The sequence below is a fragment of the Mixophyes fleayi genome, chromosome 6 (assembly GCF_038048845.1).
Source record: "Mixophyes fleayi isolate aMixFle1 chromosome 6, aMixFle1.hap1, whole genome shotgun sequence".
Classification (NCBI taxonomy): domain Eukaryota; kingdom Metazoa; phylum Chordata; class Amphibia; order Anura; family Limnodynastidae; genus Mixophyes; species Mixophyes fleayi.
The window spans coordinates 19,640,011-19,666,964 of NC_134407.1; the positions used below are offsets into that span (position 1 = coordinate 19,640,011).

The following is a 26,954-nucleotide window of genomic DNA, read 5'->3' on the forward strand; positions in this document are numbered from 1 at the left end:
TAAATGATAATCCAAGGCTCTGGAAGGAGCTGAAAATCTTGGATTCCTCTGCGCAAGAGAAGACTATTATATTTAGCACCCAAAAAACACTGTTCCCAAAGAGAACTATGCAAAGTTGACCGCATTCAATGTGAGCTAAATATTCTATTAGAATTAGAGCGGAAAGCATTAAACCAATTATTTTATGAAAGAGTCGACAAGGAGAATATGTTATTAGATACCAGATTGAGAACTAAACTCTTTAGACACAATATTATAGTCATTAAATCACAGTCGTCGGAAATTACTTAGGGACAAAAACAGGTCTCTAACAAATTCCTTATTCCGCCCAATAATCCGACCCCACCTCTTCATTCAAGGCTCTAACCCAAAAATTCCTATTACAAGACCGGTTACCTCAGCTATGACAGCAAATGCTGGAAAATTAGAGTAATGAAAGTACCCAAGTTTCCCAAACGACTTCCATCTACTTTAAATCCTCCTTGAACCTCCTTGTTCAGACATACATTACAAGGCAACCATTTTTCAAAACAAGCCAGTGAGGCCAAAATTATTGTCATAATGAAAGAGAGGAAAGTTCCAACCATTTGTTCAAGCTTCAGGCCTGGTGAACGTTGATGTTAAGATCTACTCCAAAATACTTGCATCACATCTGAACACGTCCTTCCACTCCTGGCGGGTAAATGTATCAAGCTGAGAGTTTTCCAGCGGGTTTGAAAAGTGGAGATGTTGCCTATAGCAACCAATCAGATTCTAGCTGTCATTTTGTAGAATGTACTAAATAAATGGAATCTGATTGGTTTTTCAAACCTGCCGGAAAACTCTCAGCTTGATACATTTACCCCCTGGTCTACAATGACCAAGCTTGTGTAGTTCCTGAGAGGCAGACCCGTGACAAAACCAGACGAACGATTAGCCTAATCAACACAATCTACTCCAAGGAAACCCCAGCCCTCCTGCTCTCTCTTGACTTGGAGAACACTTTCGACAGAATTCAATGGCCCTTTATGCTTAATCCCCTGCATCAGTTCAGATTTGGCTGGGATTTTCTTACAAGGATCCAAGCCTTGTATTCAATACCATTACAGTGCTGAGTGTCAATTATCAATAGTTAACAAATAGTATTATTCAGCTCAAGTCTGGCCTTAGTAATGCCTAGTGCAAGAGATATTAGCAGGCTATATGTGGCTGCTTTGCAAAACTTGCAGATAAACAGTGACCCCGCTCACAAAATAATAACATTTTATTTTTGTAATACTGATTACAGGAAATTAGTCTATATTTAAAATTACAGAACATACTCTGCAATGTGCAGTGTTAGTTTTTTTGGTTTTTTTTTAAAAGCAAAACACAATTCACCACATTAGCCACAAAAGCACGCACAGTTCGACAACACTGAGTGAGTACTGACTTGAATGAAGTTTCCAAGAAGGTAGTTAATTGTGATCCAACCATAGGCTCCCTCTTCTTGTCCTGTAATTATTCTGGCACCTTGAAAATCAAAGGGAGAAGAACGCAAGGTATTCTCCACTGAGGAAAAGATTTCGTCAGCCAACGCTGGGTTTGTACGCCTACAGGAACATGAAGTGTGATAAGTCAGTGTATACCACTTTCCTTAACACAATGAAATAGTCAAAGAAAACAAAAGTAATGATATTATTATTATATATGACTAATAGGTACATCTATTGACCAGGATCTATAGAACTCTTTTATTAGTGACGCACTAATAGGAGTGGAAGGGCTGTCTTTCCGCATGGGGACATTGGAAGTAGCCCGGGGGCCCCACGTGCATAGGGGTCCCATAGGCAGTGCCCACAAAAAAAGTAAATAAAATAAAATAAAGTCTTATCTGTTCGCCTCGATCCGGCTCCCTCCCTGCTCCGTTCGCACTGAATTTCGGGTGTGACGTCATCACGCCGAACATTTTCAGTGAGGAGTGCACAGAGAGGAGCCCCAAAAAGCAGCATGGAGGGCACCGTGTGAAACAGGGGAGACAGGTGAAGGGGAACGAAAGCAGTATGATGGAGGGCACAGTGTGAAACAGGGAACACAGTTGAAGGGGAGCAAAAACAGCATGGAGGGCGCAGTGTGAAACAAGGGAGACAGATGAAGGGGAGCAAAAGCAGCATGATGGAGGGCGCAGTGTGAAACGGGAGACAGATGAAGGGAAGCGAATGCAGCATGATGGAGGGCACAGTGTGAAACGGGAGACAGATGAAGGGAAGCGAATGCAGCATGCAGGGCGCAGTGTGAGACAGGAGACAGATGAAGGGGAGCGAATGCAGCATGGAGGGCGCAGTGTGAGACCGGAGACAGATGAAGGGAAGCGAATGCAGCATGGAGGGCGCAGTGTGAGACAGGAGACAGATGAAGGGAAGCGAATGCAGCATGATGGAGGGCGCAGTGTGAAACGGGAGACAGATGAAGGGAAGCGAATGCAGCATGCAGGGCGCAGTGTGAGACCGGAGACAGATGAAGGGGAGCGAATGCAGCATGGAGGGCGCAGTGTGAGACAGGAGACAGATGAAGGGAAGCGAATGCAGCATGATGGAGGGCGCAGTGTGAGACAGGAGACAGATGAAGGGAAGCGAATGCAGCATGATGGAGGGCGCAGTGTGAGACCGGAGACAGATGAAGGGGAGCGAATGCAGCATGGAGGGCGCAGTGTGAGACCGGAGACAGATGAAGGGAAGCGAATGCAGCATGGAGGGCGCAGTGTGAGACCGGAGACAGATGAAGGGAAGCGAATGCAGCATGATGGAGGGCGCAGTGTGAAACGGGAGACAGATGAAGGGAAGCGAATGCAGCATGCAGGGCGCAGTGTGAGACCGGAGACAGATGAAGGGGAGCGAATGCAGCATGGAGGGCGCAGTGTGAGACAGGAGACAGATGAAGGGAAGCGAATGCAGCATGATGGAGGGCGCAGTGTGAGACAGGAGACAGATGAAGGGAAGCGAATGCAGCATGATGGAGGGCGCAGTGTGAAACGGGAGACAGATGAAGGGAAGCGAATGCAGCATGATGGAGGACACAGTGTGAAACGGGAGACAGATGAAGGGAAGCGAATGCAGCATGATGGAGGGCACAGTGTGAAACGGGAGACAGATGAAGGGAAGCGAATGCAGCATGCAGGGCAGAGTGTGAGACAGGAGACAGATGAAGGGAAGCGAATGCAGCATGCAGGGCAGAGTGTGAGACAGGAGACAGATGAAGGGAAGCGAATGCAGCATGATGGAGGGCACAGTGTGAGACAGGAGACAGATGAAGGGAAGCGAATGCAGCATGCAGGGCAGAGTGTGAGACAGGAGACAGATGAAGGGAAGCGAATGCAGCATGGAGGGCGCAGTGTGAGACAGGAGACAGATGAAGGGAAGCGAATGCAGCATGATGGAGGGCAGAGTGTGAGACAGGAGACAGATGAAGGGAAGCGAATGCAGCATGATGGAGGACACAGTGTGAGACAGGAGACAGATGAAGGGAAGCGAATGCAGCATGCAGGGCAGAGTGTGAGACAGGAGACAGATGAAGGGAAGCGAATGCAGCATGATGGAGGGCACAGTGTGAGACAGGAGACAGATGAAGGGAAGCGAATGCAGCATGCAGGGCAGAGTGTGAGACAGGAGACAGATGAAGGGAAGCGAATGCAGCATGATGGAGGGCACAGTGTGAGACAGGAGACAGATGAAGGGAAGCGAATGCAGCATGATGGAGGACACAGTGTGAGACAGGAGACAGATGAAGGGAAGCGAATGCAGCATGCAGGGCAGAGTGTGAGACAGGAGACAGATGAAGGGAAGCGAATGCAGCATGATGGAGGGCACAGTGTGAGACAGGAGACAGATGAAGGGAAGCGAATGCAGCATGCAGGGCGCAGTGTGAGACCGGAGACAGATGAAGGGGAGCGAATGCAGCATGGAGGGCGCAGTGTGAGACCGGAGACAGATGAAGGGAAGCGAATGCAGCATGCAGGGCACAGTGTGAGACAGGAGACAGATGAAGGGAAGTGAATGCAGCATGCAGGGCACAGTGTGAGACAGGAGACAGATGAAGGGAAGCGAATGCAGCATGCAGGGCGCAGTGTGAAACGGGAGACAGATGAAGGGAAGCGAATGCAGCATGATGGAGGACACAGTGTGAGACAGGAGACAGATGAAGGGAAGCGAATGCAGCATGCAGGGCACAGTGTGAGACAGGAGACAGATGAAGGGAAGCGAATGCAGCATGCAGGGCGCAGTGTGAAACGGGAGACAGATGAAGGGAAGCGAATGCAGCATGCAGGGCGCAGTGTGAGACAGGAGACAGATGAAGGGAAGCGAATGCAGCATGCAGGGCAGAGTGTGAGACAGGAGACAGATGAAGGGAAGCGAATGCAGCATGCAGGGCACAGTGTGAGACAGGAGACAGATGAAGGGAAGCGAATGCAGCATGATGGAGGACACAGTGTGAGACCGGAGACAGATGAAGGGAAGCGAATGCAGCATGCAGGGCAGAGTGTGAGACAGGAGACAGATGAAGGGAAGCGAATGCAGCATGCAGGGCACAGTGTGAGACAGGAGACAGATGAAGGGAAGCGAATGCAGCATGATGGAGGACACAGTGTGAGACCGGAGACAGATGAAGGGAAGCGAATGCAGCATGATGGAGGACACAGTGTGAGACCGGAGACAGATGAAGGGAAGCGAATGCAGCATGCAGGGCAGAGTGTGAGACAGGAGACAGATGAAGGGAAGCGAATGCAGCATGCAGGGCACAGTGTGAGACAGGAGACAGATGAAGGGAAGCGAATGCAGCATGCAGGGCAGAGTGTGAGACAGGAGACAGATGAAGGGAAGCGAATGCAGCATGATGGAGGGCGCAGTGTGAGACCGGAGACAGATGAAGGGAAGCGAATGCAGCATGATGGAGGGCACAGTGTGAGACAGGAGACAGATGAAGGGAAGCGAATGCAGCATGGAGGGCGCAGTGTGAGACAGGAGACAGATGAAGGGAAGCGAATGCAGCATGCAGGGCGCAGTGTGAGACAGGAGACAGATGAAGGGAAGCGAATGCAGCATGGAGGGCAGAGTGTGAGACAGGAGACAGATGAATAAATATAAGCTTAATTTTAATCGATAATTTACAGTTTTATCCCTGTGAGTGGTTGTGTAGGTAGGGGCCCCAGTGCCCTGCTTTGCCCGGGGGCCTTTAATGCTGATAACATGGCCCTGGGCTCTGGAGGAGATTCAGGTTATGAAAGACCTACAGAGAGCAAAAAAATGCAGCACCCACATAAATGTAAATTACCCATTAATGATCTTACTTTAAAATAAACACTTGTCTTAGAGGACAAGGGGCTCTACCTGAGCAGTCGCATTCCTGCAGTAGCTCCTAAATACACAGGTGTCTCCTTCTGCTGGCTGACAGGAACCACGTCTCGGGCTCTGTTAATGCAAGTCTGCAGGGAAAGGCCGGCATTCACTGGATTTTGATAGTAACTAGAAATACCATTGCCTTTTAGGATGAAAAGAAAAAGACCAAAATTTAGGTACTCATTTAACTGCTTAACCACCACTGTAGGTATTGTTAAAGTAAATAATTGGATGAAGGTGGTAATTGATATTTTCTGTACACTACAATCAATAGCGGTGCGATCTATACGCAACGTAATTATTTCCATGACAACCTTTGATTAAGCTTAACGTTTACCAATCTTTTTATATAAAATAAAGTGGTAACGAGGCTAAAATATGTTTCCAACTTACACATTACATCGAGTTTGGTATCAATCTGTTCCCAATTACATGAGAACGTTTCTGGTATTATTTGTGTAGCGTTCGCGCTCTGTGAACGCTAGTTATAAATAATATAACTTTTTCATACATTAAATAACCAGCTCACAGGGATCATAAAATGCAGTTTATACAGGTCTAGAGGTGGGAAACGGAAGAATGACAGCTGGCAGTTTACAGGAACAATGACCAGAAGAATCCACGAATGCCACGTCGAGTTCCTGGAAGGTCAAGACCCGGCAACCTATTAATAAAGACCTTAATACTGTAACTGTGTGATGTCACTGCTTTTTTTAATTGTACAGTGTATAAATTGTTACGCTCTGGCTTTGGAAACCAGAGCGTTCTGACAGAAACTTGTGCTAGCGCTAGGAGGCGCATGCGTGTATATACCAAACTCTGCCTTGTATTCTATTTGTGAATAGAACCTATGTGCTTTGGAACCACAGCGATCGCATCGGGGAATCTTTATTTTTTAACGATCGTTACAGACATAACAGCATCATTGTTCCAGAACCTTACTGAATATCTTTCTGCAGTGAATGGATATATCTTGCATTAGCTCCATTTCAATGGATTCTGCCTCACAACACGTCTTACAAGCTGAAAGCAACTTGTCACAAAATCAATTGATTCAAATACATGGTGGGTCTGAATGATTTAACTGGTTCTGCTTTGTATCATAGATGTACTTGCAGAGGAAATTAGATTAGTGCTCACACCACCAATTTATGATAAGTGGGTTCAGCTGCCCATCAATTGCAGACAGCTCCTAATATACAGCAAATATTACCCCCCTTGCTTAGGATATTTCATTGGTCAACCGTTGTTTTCGAGATTATTTGTGGTTCAACTGTATTATTATCTTACATGACAATTGTGCTCTTGCTCACCAGTTTCTGTTTGGCATATTGAAAAGATAAATTGAACACATGAAGCTACGAGAATTAAATCGGTCAACAATTATCTTGTGCTTAAAATGACCCTTCAGTATGTCAGTATGCTGTTCATCCACTCCACCAAGTTTCAGTATGCTTATGTTAAAACTGAAAAAGTAAACATTAAAAAATGAATTACACAAAATAAACGCTAACATCCATATAAATTAAGCCTACTTGCCTACTCTCCCGGAATTCCCGGGAGGCTCCCGAATTTCAGAGAGTCCCGAAAGAGTAGGCAAAGCGCCTGCATTTGTTGAAATTCACGGCAGTGAATGGAGGGGGTGGGACTTAATTGTGTCATTAAGCCCTGCCCCCTTCATTCAATGCAGTGAATTTCGGCTTTTTATAGTGGGGGCGGGGCTATGGTGACGTGATAATGTCACCACCCCTCCTCCTACCCCATGTCACATGACTTTTTCCCCGGATCTCCCAGGGGAGAAATGTTAAAAGCTGGCATGTATGAAATTAAGGTTATTCTTGTGTGAGCAGCTGGGAGAATCTATATAGGAGTCTGTTGCTTGACCAAACACTGAATAGTAAAAATAAATTTGTTTCTATGACAACTGAAAGCTTACCCTGAAAGGCATAATATTGAAAAACAATAATATATTTAGGACATCAAAATATATATATTTGTTTAACTTGGTCATTATTTAATATAACAACTAAAAAATTCATAAATAGTTTTTGCTCAAAATTCAAAGCAAACTTGTCTTTATAATCCTGATTAGGCAGTTGGTGTCGGATATCATCAAATCTGACACCAGCAACTGCTTTGTCTGAATACCAGTCAAGTGTGATGCCATTCACTGATATCATAGGCAAACCGAGGGGGGTTTCCAGGCACTAGGAACCCCCCCTCCAAGCCTGGGGCACTGTATAATTGAGGTGGCTGGACTCTGCCCCAGCTTCACACGGCTCTGCTTAAAAAGGGAGAGCTGCGTGCACCTAACAGTAGTCCACGCAGCATTGCCTATGTATATTATGGGGATAGAAAGAGTTGGAGAGCAGCCAAGCACTGGCTAAAATTATAGCCACGCCCCATGCATGCTGGTCACGCCCACTGGCAGCGTGGTGTGGAAACCTCCCTCTACAAATCCTGCGCTTGCCCCTGGATATGGCTGTATAATAATGTTTACTAACTTAGCCAGAATGATGATGCAGGACTATGTGGACTATGAGATACAACTTTCAACGAACAAACTGATAAGATAGTGAAATAGGGGTCTATTTAACAAAGGGATCAAAGCCCTAAATCCATTTGGCAAATTGCTTCCATGCAAATCACGAGAAAGCTTATTTAACAAAGACAGCAGATGTACAATACCGCCATTGCCGTCTCAGGATGGCGATAACAGAGGCTATATTATTCAAATAAAGTATGGTTTCTTTAGTAACACTCATCATGAATTATATTTCTACTTTTTTTAAAAAAAAAAACTTTATTATTTTAAATTTGACAAAAGTGGTACTGAAAGTCGGTCGACTACACATCTGCAATACCAGGACCTCGCGCTAACTGTGAAGTAGCCAGAGTCCAGTCAGAATAGCCAGGAGCTGAAAATTGCTCAGTTTCAATAGCAACATTTTATTGATAAATTGGGAGATAGTTGATTTTCTATCTCTGTGACAAGCAGCAAAATCTTCCATATCGCCCAGTCTTGTTAAGTATACCCTATAATCTTTACCTCTAGATTTCCATTGGAAAATGATTGAACATTAGGAAGATATCTATTGTTAAAATATTTACACTTCTGAAGGTTCCGACTATTCTGAACAAAAGTCATTGTCTATGAGCAATCAGCTCGTGCTTTGACGACATTTATACTTTTCCTTGATTATTTTCCAGTTCTAGCGTTGGCAGATATTCCTTTCTGACATCGTGAGACAGAAATAAAATAAACATTTCAGAAATCTGCTGCAGTTTCCTCTAGGTCCAAATGCAAAAAAAAACACAAAAAATGAACGGAACGAGGGCCAGGACTTCTGTTGCGTCCAACTGGTATTCACATCTTTGGACTTAATCAGAAGAGTAACAGCTGTGCGTATGGAGTTTAGTCACATTAATTACTCACGGAGGCCTATTTTTAGAAACCCAAAACAGAATATCCCATTTCCACAGTTTACGTTAAGTCATAAGAATGGTTGAGTGGGGGGATAAAGGGAGCAATGTCCCAAACAAACAAAGGTAGCCGCAGATTGGACAAACGGAGGCTCTTCCACAAGAGATGCTTGAAGGGTGGAAAAACATTTATATTTTCAGATGTTGATGTTTTATCTGCTGCTATAAGACACAGAGCTGCTGTCAGAAATTACAGTGGAGCTTCACAGAGAAATAAAATTAAGGTTCACTAACCGTCAACTTTACATTCTTGTACCTGGTGAACAACTCCGGTGTCATTTTCCTTCTCTGCCGGCCATTGATAGATGTACAGGCTGGTGTGTGAGGAACCGGCATCTAGTACAATGCCATACTGGGGGGGAAAACAACAACAGACCTTTGTTATACAGGTGTTAATAACAGTTCTTCTTCCTGTCATTATAGTTCTAACAGGGTAGAACTCAGAAATACATCTTTAGCTTACATAGGCAAACCGAGGGGAGGGGAGGGGTGGGTTCCCAGTGCCTGGAAATCCCCCTTCAAGCCTGGGGCACTGTATAATTGAGGTAGCTGGACCCTGCTCCTGCTTCACACAGCTCTGCTGGAAAAGGGAGAACTGCGTGCACCTAACAGTAGTGCACGCAGCATTGTCCATGTATATTATGGGGATAGGAAGAGTTGGAGAGCAGCCAAGCACTGTCTAAAATTATAACCACGCCTCCATGCATACTGGTCACGCCCACTGGCGACGTGATGTGGAAAACCCCCTCTACAAAACCTGTGTTTGCCCCTGGCTTTAGTAGTGGCCACAATGTGGATGGAGAAATAGAGCTTTCTGAAGGGGGGCGGACGACCCCCTCATTTTGAGTACACTGTTTTGCTCAACAATAACATCACACTAATCCTATTTCTTGCAGATATTAGTTTTAGTAAATACATAGATAAGATCACTTTGCTTCGAACGCTACAGGCACCTGTGGTACAACTAAAATGTAGATTGTGTGGGTGTTTTCTGTGTGTCTTGGGAGCACCTGCTCCCCCTAGAGAAGGGTTAAAACCTTAGAAGAAAAAAGTCACTGTTTAAGCAATAGTTACATAGGTCCTGTGTGATTTTTCCCATTGTTTACAGAGATTCGTTCCAGATTCTCCCTACCCAAAGTGTGTTCTTCTAATACCTACAAATCAGGCACTTACCAATCGCTGCACAAACCAACACCTACTGACCAATGTCCCCTCTTAGAAACTGTTGGTCGTCGTAACCTTTCAGCCAAGGGCATAATCTTTACTCAATAGCTGATATTGCAACATAATCAACAACAAAAAGAACTGCATGCACTTGCATGGGAGAGGGAAGTGGGAGAAACCCTAGACCCTGGGGAGTGGACCAAAATCTAACTAAATCCTCAATAACTGTGAGGATGAAAGAGAACTCATACACGCTATATTTCAGGTGGTACTGGGTACCATCCAGCCTTCACTCTATCTTTACTCAAATTACTCAGACCTGTGATGGAGATCTTGTGGACAGAGGGGCACCATGACATTTGGTGCAATAATAAAAGTTATATTGGGCCAAAGTACACAAACTGATAAAATCCATAGCTGATATTCGGATTCCTTCTAGGCAGAGCCACACCAGGTAACCCACGTCGCATACGGAAGCTCATAAAAATGCGGCCAAGTGCCAGATTGCATTCTTTTGTAAAAATCCTGACTCTCCTCCAGTAACAGCTACAATTAATAGCATATGGTCCATTCTGGCATGGAATCACAGCTACTCTACATAACACTCCTGACAGCTTCAAAAGAACTTGGACGCCCTTGGACAGACTAGTTTGAACCCTCACTGAATACTATCCGATTATCTTAGTTCCAAAACCCACTAACCACGCAAAAACCCACTCCCACCCACTCCCCCCATTTGCGTCCCCTTTATTTGATCTATATCTGCAACGAGGAAGAGTTATTCTGTATCTGAAACAGTTAAATGCCAGCGTAATATTATACTTTACTTGTTCTATGCTATTAGCTACAACCGTGGAGTATTTTCTGTGGACGACTTCTACTCCTTCCTCCCCCCTCCTTTTAGATTTCCTCAACCCCCTCATTTGTGTATTTTCGTGTTACAATTCCTTATACTGTTTTTATTTCTGAAAAAAAAAAAGTTTTTTTTTTATTTTTTTAAATGAAAATAAAATGATTGCTGATATAAAATGCTTCACAACTTCTCTGGTTTTAGATGTGTTTTGCAACAGGTAAGAAGCATCTTTTAGGACACTGGTGGTTCAGGAGATACTCATCCCGCTGACACCTGTGCTCGCATCATCCTGGGGAACAGATGTGAACGGCTCAGTGCAGGGTTGATGATTGGAAGCTGAACGGATGACAAAAGTGCTATTTAATGTGAGGACCCTCAGCTGTCTGTACCTTGTTTAGATTAATAAGCACATTCTTGCAGTTCTACTATCATCCATGTATGTAAGTCAGTATAGGATAAATATAGGCTGGTACAATCTAACATGTAAAAGCTGTCTAATTCTGTAATGCTGTATATAATCTAACTCATTTCTCAGCACTTTAAGCCCTGGAATCTCTCCCAGACTCAGTAAATGGTACGTTACAGTCTGACGCTGACACTAATGATGTCCTCTCTCCCTGCACAATGAAAATAAACCCAACCAAGGCAGATAAGGGATATTATGGAGTATTCTGTGCTATGTTAATTATGTGTTGCGTCTCTCAAACACGACGGGTTCTTGTAGAAAGTGATGTGACCCACGTTTCCCTACTGACATTATTAATCATCAAGTTATCTATTTACAAGTAAAATAACATTATTTCCGTCGGGGCTGTGCTCAGCCTTTGTAAACGTTAACGATTACCTGACAGCTCTACGATGGGACTTGCATTACCTTCATTTTCTTTGGAAGAGGTTTATTCTGCACTATTGCTGTCGCAACTAAAGCAATTATCCCCAAGGCAAACAGAACTCCGAGGATGAAAAGGACCTTTCTGTTCCATGTCTTCTTCTGTTTTGCAACTGTAATAAAAGAGAAAAAAGTGTGACTGATACAAGCAGTCGAAATATGTGATAAGTTTTGGAGTGCAAATGTACCCAATAGTAAACATTTTTTGGGATAACCATTGTTATATGTAGAATCACAATATCTGAAAACAATAACGCTTAACGGCCGGAAGTTTAAAAGTCAGCAATAAACACATTAGTCCAGAACTGTTGTACTTGAACATTCCATAATAACAGAAGACATCATTCATGCTGAATGGGTTGAAGCAACGGGCACAGACAGACAGACAGACACTAACTGCTGGCAATCAGTAACCTGAAACACAAGTAGCTTCATAATACACACACATATTAGAGATGCTCGGGCTCGGTTTTCTGAAAACCGCCGAGCCCACCCGAACTTAGGGGATCCGAGTAGGCTCGCAAGCCGGCTCGGTACTTTCGTGCGTCCTCGGATCTGAATCGAGGCAAAACGTCATCGCTGCATTGTCGGATCTCACGGGTTTTGAATTCCATAAGTACCTCCCTCCCCAGGAGATCCAGCGCCACTGCTCACACAGAAACAGGGGTAGCAGTGTTCTTGTCACTCTCCATTCTCCAGTGACATTGCTCAGTGCCATTGCTCACACAGAAAAGGGAGGGGTAGCAGTGTTCTTGTCACTCTCCAGTCTCCAGTGACATTGCTCAGTGCCATTGCTCACATAGAGGGGTAGCAGTGTTCTTGTCACTTGACAAAAAGTGACTGGAAATGACTGGAAATTAATGTTATTAAGGTTAATAATAATGTAGGAACAAAAGAAAGAGCCAAATTATGTGATTTTAGAAAAAAAAAATAGGGATCCAAAACCAAAAACCCACGAGGGCGGTTTTGCCAAAACCAAAACCAAAACACAAAGTTAATCCAGATCCAAAACCAAAACACGGGGGTCAGTGAACATCTCTAACACATATACATACATATTTTTTGCATATTATATATTTGAGATATTCTTTAAAAGGGCTACACACAGGCCAATCCTGCCTCGTCAGGTGCCAGGATCACAGTGTAATTTGGACACACGCATGGGTAACCTCAGGTGCGGGCTGGGAGGTATCAGCCCGGAGGGGGCACACAGTGCGCTGACGCCGGTAATATTAACAAATTATTGCATCCACGGCGGGGGACGGGGGGAGGCGGCCGGCCCGAACAGCCGTTAAACTGAGCTGCCCCCCGGTCCAGCCCGCCCCATGGTAACCTTATTGGACAAGATCAGACTGCTCGGGGCTCGGGCTGGAAAGCCGTCTCCCTTCCGAAATCAATTGGGCCTCTGACGGTGGTTGAAAGCTGACTGCACACACGGACAGAACATGGTTATGTTTCGACTGCATTTTGCGACGTATTTTCCAAAGATGAACCTATTTTGATCCGGTTATTATAGGACATTACACTGGTTTTGGGCAACACCTGCTGCAACATCTGCTTGCGATATCAGCGTGTGGGATGAATTAGGCAACATTTATAGAAGCTGATAACAGAACAATAGCATCAGCTACACAGCAAATGGAAATAGATGTAAAACAGCTCATTGTCTGTTAAAGCATGGAAACGTTTAATCACATTTGTGAATGTCACAAGCGACTCACTTATAAGGTAGCTTGTATTGTAGTATTGTTCGTGCATAGCAGCTACAGAAACAAAATCAGTTACATCATGTTTATCATGCATTGTAAAAAGTTCCTGCATAAATCACATTTGTTTATGTTAATAATTTAGAAGGAAAAAAAAGACAATTTAAAGCAATTTGTCAAAAGTTATTCTGTTAAACTTGCATTTCTATGGTTGTGATAACATCGGCAGGGACTATGGGTGAATTAGAAGAGGAAAAAGAACGAAGACTGTGCCAAAGATAAATGTTCTTAGGGGCCTGATTCATTAAGGATCTTAACTTAAGAAACTTCTTATTTCAGGCTCCTGGGCAAAACCATGTTACAATGCAAGCACACAAATACTTGATAGCTTATTTGTACACTGAAATTTAAAGTTTATATGTGTGTGTTACATGAAAAAACAGTCAGTATTTAACTTATGTGCAAGACAGAATACTAATTTGCACCCCTTGCATTGTAACATGGTTTTGTCCAGGAGCCTGAAATAAGAAGTTTCTTAAGTTAAGATCCATAATGAATCAGGCCCCTAGTGAGTAAAGCCTCATTTTCACTACTTTTGTGAATACAATTTTAGACTTTGCAGACAGCAGATCCATGGCTCGCTGGGGGAAGCTTAAAGGCCTGGCGGGATAACAGCGCTATATATATAAATAAATGGAGACATTGTACAGCGCGGCAGAGCTGGTACTTCATCTGGTATGTCAGTTGAACGGGTTTCCCTTAGACACTACCACTGGCGACATGCCTGTAATGTGTCACACGTTATAAATCTCAGCTTACACAGCGTACAGAATACAAGACAAGGATTGCATCCAACATACACAAAAATACATGTAGTGGAGAAGTGTAAACAAAAGGTAAATTGTTATGTACGGGATACTCCCCCACCCCACACACACAGCCTCAGTACCTGGCACCCATGGCAGCTGTGGTACAGGAGAGGACAAAAGACTAGCATGTCGTTTTTTCTATATATGCCCATATAAGTAAACCTATTGCAGATTATTATAGACAGCATATTGCTCTGCAGCCCTCTTATTAAGTCTTTTCCTGAATATATATCATCATCATCATTTATTTATATAGCGCCACTAATTCCGCAGCGCTGTACAGAGAACTCACTCACATCAGTCCCTGCCCCAATGGAGCTTACAGTCTAAATTCCCTAATATAGACACACACTCACACACAGACACAGACAGACAGAGAGGGAGACAAACAGACAGTGAGGGAGACAGAGAGAGAGAGACTAGGGTCAATTTTGATAGCAGCCAATTAACCTACCAGTATGTTTTTGGAGTGTGGGAGGAAACCGGAGCACCCGGAGGAAACCCACGCAAACACGGGGAGAACATACAAACTCCACACAGATAATATCTATAATATAAAAGCCTAGCGGCGTGTGTTAGTCTGTGTGTGGGGAAAAAAAAACAAGCTGCAGCGCCACCTGCTGGGTGGAGTTATACACTGACCTACTAAATTCTTAGCATTATCTAATATTATAAAAGTAAAAGCCTAGCGGCGTGTGTTAGTGTGTGTGTGTGGAAAAAACAATTTTCTCAGAAAGGGCTCATCCAATTGACCTGTAATGTGGTATACTGACATTATTTGACAAAAAAATTAGAATAGTGAAGTCAGTTAACTTCCATCATCCCCCCTCCCCCCCGTGGGAGGGGTAGTAAAGGCTAAATTTACGAGTTGAGGGGTCAAACTCATTTTCGTGAGGTAATTTTACCTCATGAACACACATTAAAAAGGGCGCTTGCGTCGGGAAGTAACGCTCTTCCCCTGAGGCCTGGGCTAGGCCCAAATGCATGACAAGAACCTTTTTAAGATCTTAAGTAGCTTGATTTGACTAGAATGCATGAGTATCATGCACGGGTTAACTTGTATATATATATAATACGTGTGGAATTCTCGGATAAAAGTTCCACACTTGACAGTTTAAGATTCTCGTCCTATTGCAAAAAAAACTGCACTTTTAAAAAAAAATAATAAAAAAAAAGTCTGATTCCTTTTCTTTAATTGATAAAAAGGAAGCAATACGTTAATTTCCTGTTTAATTATGTCACAGAAGCGTACAACGGGATTCCCTGCAGCATGGCCCTGCACATATTAACAATCTGTACCATTCACGGCCTCTTACAAAGCACATTCTTTCCATCTAGATATATTCCCGCTCAGCTAAACAGTGCAATAAAAGAAAAAGAAGTGCCCAAGATAGAATCGCTTTCCACAGCTGAACTGCTCTCCCTTTATACAGCCCCATTTACATAATAAACAAGAGGACAAGCCGCATTCTTGTTGCCACTGCTTGACATTAAGGCCGACTGCAATAGACTAGGCATTTGTGTGGTGAAAACTTTACAAGACCTGTTCTGTAGGAAATATTGACTGAACCGTCCTCTAGCAACAGGCGTCAAAGAAGAGGAAACAGATTTTCCGGGGGCATTTAAGGAACGAATCTTCCATACCCCAGTTTTTCAAAGAGTAGTCTGTAGAAAACCTTTATCCCAGCTATTAGTATTTGGAAGTTTGACTACATCTCATAGAAAGGAATGAAGGATATTCATATCTTTGTTCTTCAGTACAGCTCTGTCTTGACAATAAAGCTCTAGAGGGTATATTTACTAAACTGCGGGTTTGAAAAGTAGAGATGTTGCCTATAGCAACCAATCAGATTCCAGCTATGAGTTTGTAGAATGTACTAAGTAAAGGATAGCTAGAATCTGATTGGTTGCTATAGGCAACATCTTCACTTTTTCAAACCCGCAGTTTAGTAAATATACCATACTTGCCAACTCTCCCGGACTCCCGGGCGAGTGTGGCAATCTCCCGAATTCTGCCCACTTCCTAGCGAAGCCTATAAGCCCTACAGTGGAAAAATTACTACTTACCATATTTCCGACATGCAGTTTTTCCGGAGCTTCAAATCCACTTTCAGTCTCCATTCCGATTGGACTAAACACCTACAGCATTAAATGACGTCATTACTTATGGACAGACTGTATAATGTAATACAGGCGTGGGGTCCGGGTATTGGGGTCCACCGAGCACAGGAGACAACCACCAGTCTATGGGTGTTTTAGAGAATTTACAATTTACAATTGCAGGCTGTTGATGCTTGGCAGTTTCACAGGAAAATGCAGTCACTAATTTTGCAAAGTTATTTCTTCAAGAAGTATTTATTCTGCAGATGTTTTAGTGGGATGATGTCACACACTTTCCAAGGATTTGTAACCTTCATTGTAATCCTGGAAGAGGCCAAAACAAACAGCCAAAAAGCAACGGGTTCCCCCCTATTACAGCAGTGACGGGCTCAGAGGTCACATGGGCGGCCCTCTGACCTTCTTAATCTCAGCAATGAGATAAAACAATACATTTAGTCAAAGAAAGAGAGCCGCCTATCTGTAATAACAGACCATGAGGTATGTTACTCCCGACCAAGATTTAATCACTGCTTTAGAGATTCATTATTAAAAACATTCTCTGTATTTCAAAAAAAATGCAGATGATGAGTTGAACTTAAAGATGCAGCTTATCAATGAGCAAATGCATCTGTACAATTGTGCTTCCACGTTTGCATCTTAGGATAGTGTATGGGTGCAACTAGAGGGCAGATGCGACACCCGCCATCATCACCTCCAAAACTTGTATCTGGTTTATGTTTACATCATACTTGTCCATTCTCCCGGAATGTCTGGGAGACTCCCGAATGCCGGGTAAATCTCCTGGACTCCCGGCAGAGCAGACCATTCTTCAGCATCCTGCCCACTTCCTAGTGTTTTGTTGATGGATTTCCCAGGTGGAATTTAGCGGACAAGCTAACCATCTGTTTCTGTCTAGACTTCCAAGAACGTAACTAAACGGCTGCCAAACGCAATGCGGAAATATAATAATTAAGAAAATTGTACACCGGCGGCATTGTGACATATCTGCAGTGTAGAACATGATTTCAAATGTTTCCATTTCATTTGTATGCATTGCATGGCAAAATCACAAGTACTGTACATGCAATGTTCTGCTCACTTAAGTAAAGACAACGTATCTATAGCAGTGTGTGTACTATAGCATATTAAAATCTAAGAAAAATTACATCTTAAATATCCCCTGAATCTTCTGAAAAATAACTTGTGATGTGTCTATTCACTTTGTTTTGTCCAATTCAAATGCAAAATAAAGAATGTTAGGATGATTTATCATTTTATTATGGAATGAGGAGTACTAGCAGCTGCAGACATTACCTGCCGCGCACATTACCTGCCGCACACATTACCTGCCGCGCATATTACCTGCCGCGCACATTACCTGCCGTTTTAGATACCTTAGAGACTTCATACACACAGGAGTTAAAATCACACACTCAACATGCATTCTTAAAGCCTTTTAAACACACCTATTAAACACACTTTGACCCAAAACATTATGTGAGCTAGTAGACTTGTACACACTTGCACACTTCCAGAAAGGTGTTCGCTTATTGTCAATTCCAATGCTGCCTGCAGCATTAACACTCATTACAATACAATGGAGTGAATGGACAAACTACAAGGTTATAACAGGATTTGTTTTTCAATACCCGCGTGTATGAGCTCTTAAGCAGGACTGGCATTACCACTAGTCAGACCTGGGCAGGCTGCCCCTAGGGTGCCAATGATTAGGGAGCGACTACATGACCAAATGAGTGACATGTTGTCACTCACTCTGGGCCTGATTCATCATTGGACTCAAGTCCCTTTGTGCGATGTATGAAATGGCTCTGAGCACACTCAGAAATGGACATTACACCAATGAACGCAACTGCAAGCAATTCTTGTCTGAACACAGCTACCCACGCTATTGTCCTGAGAATAGATAACACACAAGTACAAGATGGGGACAGGTCATCATACTAACTTGTTTGTTACAGGGAACTCTATATATAAAACACAAACACTCTCTCCAGCAATTTATCTAATGACAGCACGTGAAACATCTGGTGCTTAGGGAAAGTCATTTCCCATGGTGCTGCTTACCGTGCGGCCTCACTGGAGGGGTGTTGAGACTGGTTTCTCTGGGGAGTTCTGTGGATTTTCTCTAGAGGCTAATCTACCCCAGTTCTTGTCAAGACATATTCTCTGTGCACAATATACATCCCAATGTTGTGATGTCATCGCCAGGCAGGCATCAAATGTCAACATTTCAATTCAGCCAAATCCTTAAAAGGGGTTTCCAAATTCAAACTACTTTCTCTTATTAGCTAGTAATTTCCTTAATGTTTCCAGTTCCCCTCTGTGCTTTTCAGCCATCTATTTATATCATAAGACATAGTTGCATTGCTGTATCTCACACTGGACACAATTGTAGCTGAAAGTTGCTTTGCAATGTATTCCAAAGTAACAACATCCTGTGATGAGATGGGGGTGGTCTGAGGACATTTAAATTAGGGTTTAGCCTGCTGGACACACTCTCTCTTCCAAAACTTTGTTTACCATTGCTCACATTGTATGTAATGGGTGAAGTGTATATCCTGTGTAATAAGATTGTGCTTTTGCATATTCTTAAATGCCACCATGTGGGGTCACAGGTACTCCTATTATTAGTACCAATGGAATGGTTCAGCATCATAACTGCAAAAGCTATATTGGTATTTGTCTAGATAGCCTGCACACAGAGAACCACGTCGTAATTAGTTTTTTGTCCCAGCTAAATGCAGGGAAGGAGGTTATCTGGATCATCACATTCCAAAGGTGGGGGCACCTCTGTGAACCTCTCTGTATGTAGTTCCTATGAAATTCCCCAGTGTTAAAGGGTACTGTGTTGAAATAGCTATTTTTACTGCATATTGTCTTTTATAGATTAATTGACAGCCGATTGACTACTCCTGGTCAAACAACTATCAGGGTTGTTGTAGATCTCAAGTACTTATTTGAAATTATGGCAGTGGGGGGCTGTGGGTCTATTTAAAGAGTATATGTTGCTGTGCTTCCTCTCTCTCTCTCCTAGATAAACACAGGGTTATAGCTCTGGTTGGGCTGATTGCAGGGCAGCAAAGGTTCGGCCATAAGTGAATTATGAAGTCTCTGTGGGCTTTGCTACATTTTGCACCCCACCAACAGCAGGAAGACATTGAGTTTAGTCCCAACCATGTGGGTTGAGGTGTTAAGAGCAAGGCTAACCAGCCGGGAACAGTTACTCAGTGTCTGGGAATGGAGGCTGGTGAGTGTATCTGCAGTGTGGTGAACCCCCTGGTATTTTCGCTATTATTTTTTGTGGTGTGGGTTCTTTTACCCACTATTTTTCTAGGTGATTTATTTAAACCACATTGATGTACCACAACTCCAGTATTCTCACACATGCCCGATGATATAGATACACGGCTAGAAAACACACAAGGAAGTTAGAATAAAAAGCAATGCATGTTACAAAGTTGCAAAAAGTCATGCACAGGTCAGTAAGTTAAAAACATCTCTTTGGGACTCTGAAAACCAATTTGAACCCTGATATCTCTGTGATTTTAGAGCATCAAAAAGTTCTCTTGGGAGCTAATTTAAAAAAAAACCAAAACTAACAATAAAAATAATCAGGAGAGATCTAAATGATTACATGTTTATGTAAATCATCGTTCTGGATTAGCATAATCTTCTACAAAGATTCAGTGTTTGGCCAATAATCAAATTTGGACTCCGTGCTTCCCCAATCATCACAGGAGCAATGATTTGTTAACTCCAGACAAGCACTCAAAATAAATTAATAAATACCCACAAAATTGTTTCATAATTCCTCACTTATATTAATGAAGGATCTGAGCATTTAATTTTTGATAATTTCACCCACTTCTTTTCTGTTTTTCTTCTCTTTGCTTTCTCCCTTTCACAGTTTCAGATCATTTGTGAGCGCTAATTAATCGAATGATTGCATTGCTAATGACAAGAATAGCTACATGTGTGCACACATTACTTGTGAACGGGAATGGCTTTGGTATCCTTAATGGAAATCTATCATCTTTAGCATTGAATGATGAAAAGTTACAGATACAAGAGTGAACATGTATTTTTTTGCAGATGAAATACGAAGAGAAGAGTACGGATGCAATTATTGATATTTTAGCAATTTCATTTGGTTTCCTCCTAACCAGCCTAATTTGAATTTCACATCTAAGAGAGGAGGATTTTGGGTAAGGGGTGGCATTCTCCATACTAAATGAATGTACAGGTCATACATTAAAGATACATAGGAGCCACAGAGTGTCCTATAAGCCATAATTGCTATTTATTACTTACCGAAACATCTGTAAGTGCAAAGCAATTCCCTACACAGCAGTGCACTAGAACTTTATGAAGTCACCTTTTTAGAACATTATGAGAATAGCACATTTCAAAGTGAACTACGCGCAATTTGTCAGGAAAACTGGTCAATTTTTGTGACTGACAGTCCGGCTGGCAGCAAACTTAGCATGTCCTTCATGTGTCTTCACAAGCCCGTGGCAAAAAAATTCAACCTCTCGCACTGAAATTGTAAATATGTCAGGAAGCCTGCAGTCTCGTTGTCATTTTCATAAGATACATGTCAATCCTATGGGCTCACTGGGTCAAGTACAAAGTATTCATGACATTTAGCTGACAAGTTCCAATTTAATTCACTTTCAAATGTATGTTTTAACTCAACTTTTTAATGTTTGAATTCAGTAGTCAAAGTATTTGCCCTAATTCTTGTTTGTTCCAGTCACCGAAGAATCTAAAAAGCTCAATGACGCCCTTCAAAGTGTTTTTTTTTATATTTATACCATTGCAATAAGTTAAAACCCCTTTATTTCTTCTTTCGAACAGGCCCAGATTACCTGAAAAACCTTAAGAAACCATAATCTGCCCCAACCTAACTACAGACCAGCCTCACTGTCAATGGTCTCTTCCAAACCTCTTAGAATTTGTCTATATAACTCCTACACTTTCCTGACCCTCTTGTTGACCCCAGTCAGTCTGGATTCCACTTAGCAGACTCCACCAACAGTCACTAATGACAAACATGTAGCAAAGGACTGTATGATGGATTCCATTCTCATTCCCTTGTACCTTTCCATAGCCTTTAATATGGAAAACCACATTCCTTTACGGTAATAGTGCGTGTAAATACCGGTATTACGGTACTTTTCTCGCTGGATTTCAGCTCGCGGCTCAGGGAGCTGCGAACTGAAATCCGTCTTACTATTACCGTAATACCGGTAATAGTTTTTCCACTGCGGAAAACGGCGTACAATTGAATATGCCCCATAGAATCAAAAGGTCTTCTTTTAGTTACAGTTACTTATTAGTGAACAATCGGCTCAGAGAAACCTACTGTCCATTACACGTATCTCTAGAGCAAACACACACATGCATCTTTCTCTTTGATTGAATCTCAACTCTAGAACTCTTTACACCCAGCAATATAATGGTGTTAGACCTTAAGAGCAAAACCCAACAAGGTCTGTGAGGTGTGTTAGATTTTTCATTGCCCGTTAATGAAGTAAACAGGAATTACGGAGCTCTTTGCCCCAGAGGAAGGAGAAGACCATGTAGAGCAGACTGCATGTGCTTGCTTACTCCGATCTGATGTTGCATGACCCTCCTGTGTTGTGCGGAGGAGGTCACATGATATGAAAAATGTCACGTGATGTGGAATCAGCTGTTCTAGGCAAAAAAATACAATCAAGTTCAGTCTTATGCTCCACTTTATGACTCTCCATGCTTCAATTATGTTCATTAAGATCTGGGTCTAGGGTGAAGCTTGGTGGGGCATAGAGTAGAGAATAAGAGCAGGGGCTAACCGAGTATAAATCAGAGAAAAGGACTGATGGATGCATATAGGAAGAAGGAGCTGGGGCCACAGGAGATGGCTCAGTGGTCTTCGTGCAGCCAACGGGCTGCCTGTTGCTCATCCCCGACATAGTCATGGTAATAAAGTTTTTATACATTAAATGGAATGGGGAAACAAAGATGGAAAAGGATATAGATATATATATATATATATATATATATATATATATATATATATATATATATATATATATATATATATATATATTATATACACTTATTTATCTCTTGGTCTCAAAATATGTCATGTTGCTGTAATGCCCGCTGGCGTTTATAAGCACAACATCTCCCGGTGACGGTAGGCTAGGGTCACCGGCAGGGCAGCTGTGGTGTGGGCCTCAGATAGGTATACAGAGGAAGCTGATGGAGACAGTCAAAGCATCTGCACTGAGAATTGCAGGGGGGGTGGGGGAATCACTTGGGGACAGGAGTCTATAAAGACCCTCGATTTCCTGTGCTTGGGGAGAATGAAATACCCGGCTACATGGAATAGGAGGAGTAGCAGACCCCAGCATCCCCCAGCACTGCTCAGGAGCGTGTTTGCGGCAACACCTCATGTTTGAATGTCCCCTCAGGAGAGTGTTAGACCCCTGCCATATAAAACAGGGGGAGAGTCCCTATGTTGAGAGGGAGAGAGCCTGGTAGATAGACCTTGAGGGGGGGGGGGGAGACAGGGGGGATGTTAACGTGAAGCACCAGAACTCCTGGGTGGAAGAGTCAACTGAATAAGAGCCCCAGACACTAGAAAGAAGGTGGAGAGAGGGGGGATTGCTGGCACCTATCAGGAAGAGGGAAAGACCCTATAGAGGGGGGGAGTGCTGCCTGGAGCAGTGAAGAGAGTCCCTGGATTAGGGGATTATTATAGTGAAGCAGCCTGGAAAATATCTACAGAGGGGGGGGTGCTGCCTGCAGTAAGAAGAGAGTCCCTGGATTAGGGGATGGTTATAATGCGGAGAGTCTATGGATTAGGGGATGGTTATAACAAGGAGAGCCTATGGATTAGAGGATAGTTATAATGAGGATAGTCTATGGATTAGGGGATGTTTATAATGAGGAGAGTCTATGGATTAGTGGATGTTTATAATGAGGATAGTCTATGGATTAGGGGATGGTTATAATGCGGAGAGTCTATGGATTAGCGGATGGTTATAATGCGGAGAGTCTATGGATTAGGGGATGTTTATAATGAGAAGAGTCTATGGATTAGTGGATGTTTATAATGAGGAGAGTCTATGGATTAGTAGATGTTTATAATGAGGAGAGTCTATGGATTAGGGGATGGTTATAATGCAGAGAGTCTATGGATGAGTGGATGGTTATAATGAGGAGAGTCTATGCCCCTCCAAGCTTCTCGAGAGAATTGCCTAAACTCGCCTCACACACTTTCTTACAGCAAACAAGCTATTGGATCCTCTTCAGTCAGGCTTTCGCTCTCAACACTCCACAGAGACTGCGCTGACCAAGGTTGTCAATGATTTGATAACCGCAAAAAATAACAACGATTACTCTCTTCTAATTCTCCTGGATCTGTCTGCTGCATTTGACACTGTTGACCACTCTCTCCTCATACAGACGCTACAATCCCTAGGTCTTGAAGGCACTGTCCTATCCTGGTTCTCATCCTACCTATCTAATCGCTCTTTCAGTGTTAATTTCTCTGGATCCACCTCTGCTCCGCTTCCTTTATTAGTTGGAGTACCACAAGGCTCAGTCCTAGGTCCTCTGCTATTCTCGATCTACACCAATTCTCTTGGAAAACTAATAAGCTCCTTTGGATTTCAGTATCATCTCTATGCGGATGATACACAAATTTATCTATCCTCTCCTGATCTTTCACCATCTGTGTTGTCTCGTGTTACTGACTGTCTTTCTGCCATTTTATCTTGGATGTCTTCTCGCCAACTCAAACTCAATCTTTCAAAAACTGAATTAATAATATTCCAACCCAAGAACAGAAGCTTCCTGCCTGACATTTCTATTTCTGTTGATAACATGACCATAAATCCCACCCCGCAAGCTCGCTGCCTAGGTGTAATCCTTGATTCACAACTGTCATTTATTCCCCACATCAACTCTATATCTAAATCATGTTACATACACCTAAAGAACATTTCCAGAATACACACATATCTGACACAAGACACGGCAAAAACATTAATTCATGCACTCATCATCTCCCGCATCGACTATTGCAATTCCCTCCTTACTGGTCTTCCCAAAGTCAGACTTGAACCCCTACAATCTATTTTGCACGCAGCGGCTAGATTGATTTTCCTTACTAACCGTTATTCCTCTGCTGAGCCACTCTGTCAGTCTCTACATTGGCTGCCTGTATATCAACGAATCCAATATAAAATTCTTCTACTAACATACAAGGCCATCAACAAAATTGCACCGACATACATCTCCTCACTTATCTCAAAATATCTCCCTACTCGACACCTCCGTTCTGCACAAGATCTACGTCTCTCCTCCACTCTCATCACATCCTCCCATTCTCGGTTACAGGATTTTTTCCGGGCTGCATCTAATTTGTGGAATTCCCTCCCACGCACAATAAGACTTTCCTCTAGTCTTCAAACCTTCAAGCGTTCACTGAAAACCCACCTCTTCAGACAAGGTTATGATATTCCTCAACCACCATCTTAATTTCCCTAGATTACCCTATTACCACCCTCTACACTGCTAACGCAAGACAACAACCCTCTGACCAACATTGCAACAAACACAGCCCTCTCAATATTTTTACCTTTGCATTCTAGCTGGTCCATTGTGCAATATGATGTAGCACATGCCCTTGTGTTTCTAACTCCCATTGTCCTATAGATTGTAAGCTTGCGAGCAGGGTTCTCTTACCTCTCTGTCTGTATGTATTACCCAGTATTGTCTTATTAGTGTTTGTTCCCAATTGTAAAGCGCTATGGAATTTGCTGGCGCTATATAAATAAATGTTGATGATGATGAATGTTGATGTTTATAACAAGAAGGAGAGTCCCTGGATTAGGGGATGGTTATAATGCGGAGAGTCTATGGATTAGGGAATGGTTATAACGAGGAGTCTATAGATTAGGGAATGGTTATAACAAGTAGAGTCTATGGATTAGGGCAGGGTTTCCCAAACCCAGGCCTCAGGGCTCCCCAACAGTGCAGGTTTTCTGGATCACATCTGACATAATTAGGACCACCTGTGGATCTGTTACAATGTGTCAGTCAGTAATGAATACATCTGTGCTTCAGCAAGGAGATATGGAAAACCTGCACTGTTGGGGAGCCCTGAGGACTAGGTTTGGGAAACCCTGGATTAGAGGATGGTTATAACGAGGAGAGTCTCTGGATTAGGGGATAAATATAATGAGGAGAGTCTATGTATTAAGTGATGGATATAACGAGAAGGAGAGTCTCTGGTTTATGGGACTGTTACAGTATGGAAGGAGAGTCCCTGGATATGGAGATGGTGTGTGAGAAGTCTGTGTGAACCAGCCTGTAGACGTGTAAAGCCGGGAGAGGCTGAGTCTTGTGAGTGGAACTACTGTTCAAAGCAGGAAGTTGTATGTAACTTTCCATTATTGCAACTTGTATTGCTAAAGTCCTGGGCAGGAAGAGTGAGGAGTCTAAGTGCTGATGCGTTAGCAATTTAACATCTGCTTAAAGAACTGTGCTGGTGGAGTATGGAGACATTAAACGGTGAGAGTAACCGCTATAAACTGAGCAGAAGGAGTTTGGCGTTATGTACATATTTCTCTGCAACGGTTTAAGATTTGTGCTGGAGGAGAAGGCGTCTAAATAAAGCTGTTTACTTTTGACATAAGCGACAGTTTGGTGCCAAAATTTTGTACTAACTTTTCTACTGCACCACCTGTGTCCACCCTCAGGAGACTTTGGGGTATATTTACTAAACTGCGGGTTTGAAAAAGTGGGGATGTTGCCTATAGCAACCAATCAGATTCTAGCTGTCATGTTGTAGAATGCACTAAATAAATGACACCTAGAATCTGGTTGGTTGCTATAGGCAACATCTCCACTTTTTCAAACCTGCAGTTTAGTAAATCTAGCCCTTTGTGTTAACAACTAGCTTATGTTGCGGTCCTCTGGTGATTTATTCCCACACCCAACCACTAGCCGGGGAGAGTAAAAGGAATGGGGTAAGTCATGATCATACACTGACACCCCAAAACCGCACACAGTAGTTCACATTGCAATAAGCCAAAGTGTTTTTTTTTTTTTTTTAATGAATTTAAACAAACATCCCAGGCATTTAAACTAATATTATATACATTAGATATACACTTCTAAATTGATACACTTATATAGTATACATCTTGAGTGATTTGGTGATATTCAGTTGCTTGTACAATACGTCATAAGTATTCAGATTAAAGTGTCATATTTTGGCAGATATGTCTACGTACTTATGAAGTGCGTTACTACACAAAGTACAAAATGTTTGTTGCTGCAGTACTTAATATGGAAATGACTCTCTTACTCAAGACAGCAATTAGTTTTACAGCCCTGCTTAATGCGTAAGCAGCGCAGTACAAACACCTGTTGACAATTTACAGACGTTTCAATAATGCCAAATAGTAGAACCCACGTAAGATGACATTTTGAATGAAATTCTGATCTAAATGCTTGTAA

At 42.8% G+C, this 26,954-nt stretch overlaps 1 protein-coding gene across 2 annotated transcripts in view; it reads right to left on the reverse strand.

Annotated features, from left to right (window-relative positions):
* Positions 1–26,954, reverse strand: part of ENTPD1 (ectonucleoside triphosphate diphosphohydrolase 1) — a 127,895-nt gene that overhangs the window by 11,967 nt on the left and 88,974 nt on the right. For both annotated transcript variants that reach the window (XM_075215968.1, XM_075215969.1), the window contains exons 2-5: positions 11,726–11,853; positions 9,069–9,186; positions 5,343–5,493; positions 1,412–1,571 (exon numbers count right to left, since the gene is read on the reverse strand). In XM_075215968.1, coding sequence (XP_075072069.1) covers positions 1,412–1,571; positions 5,343–5,493; positions 9,069–9,186; positions 11,726–11,853 — 557 coding nt within the window. The remainder of the gene's footprint in view (positions 1–1,411; positions 1,572–5,342; positions 5,494–9,068; positions 9,187–11,725; positions 11,854–26,954) is intronic.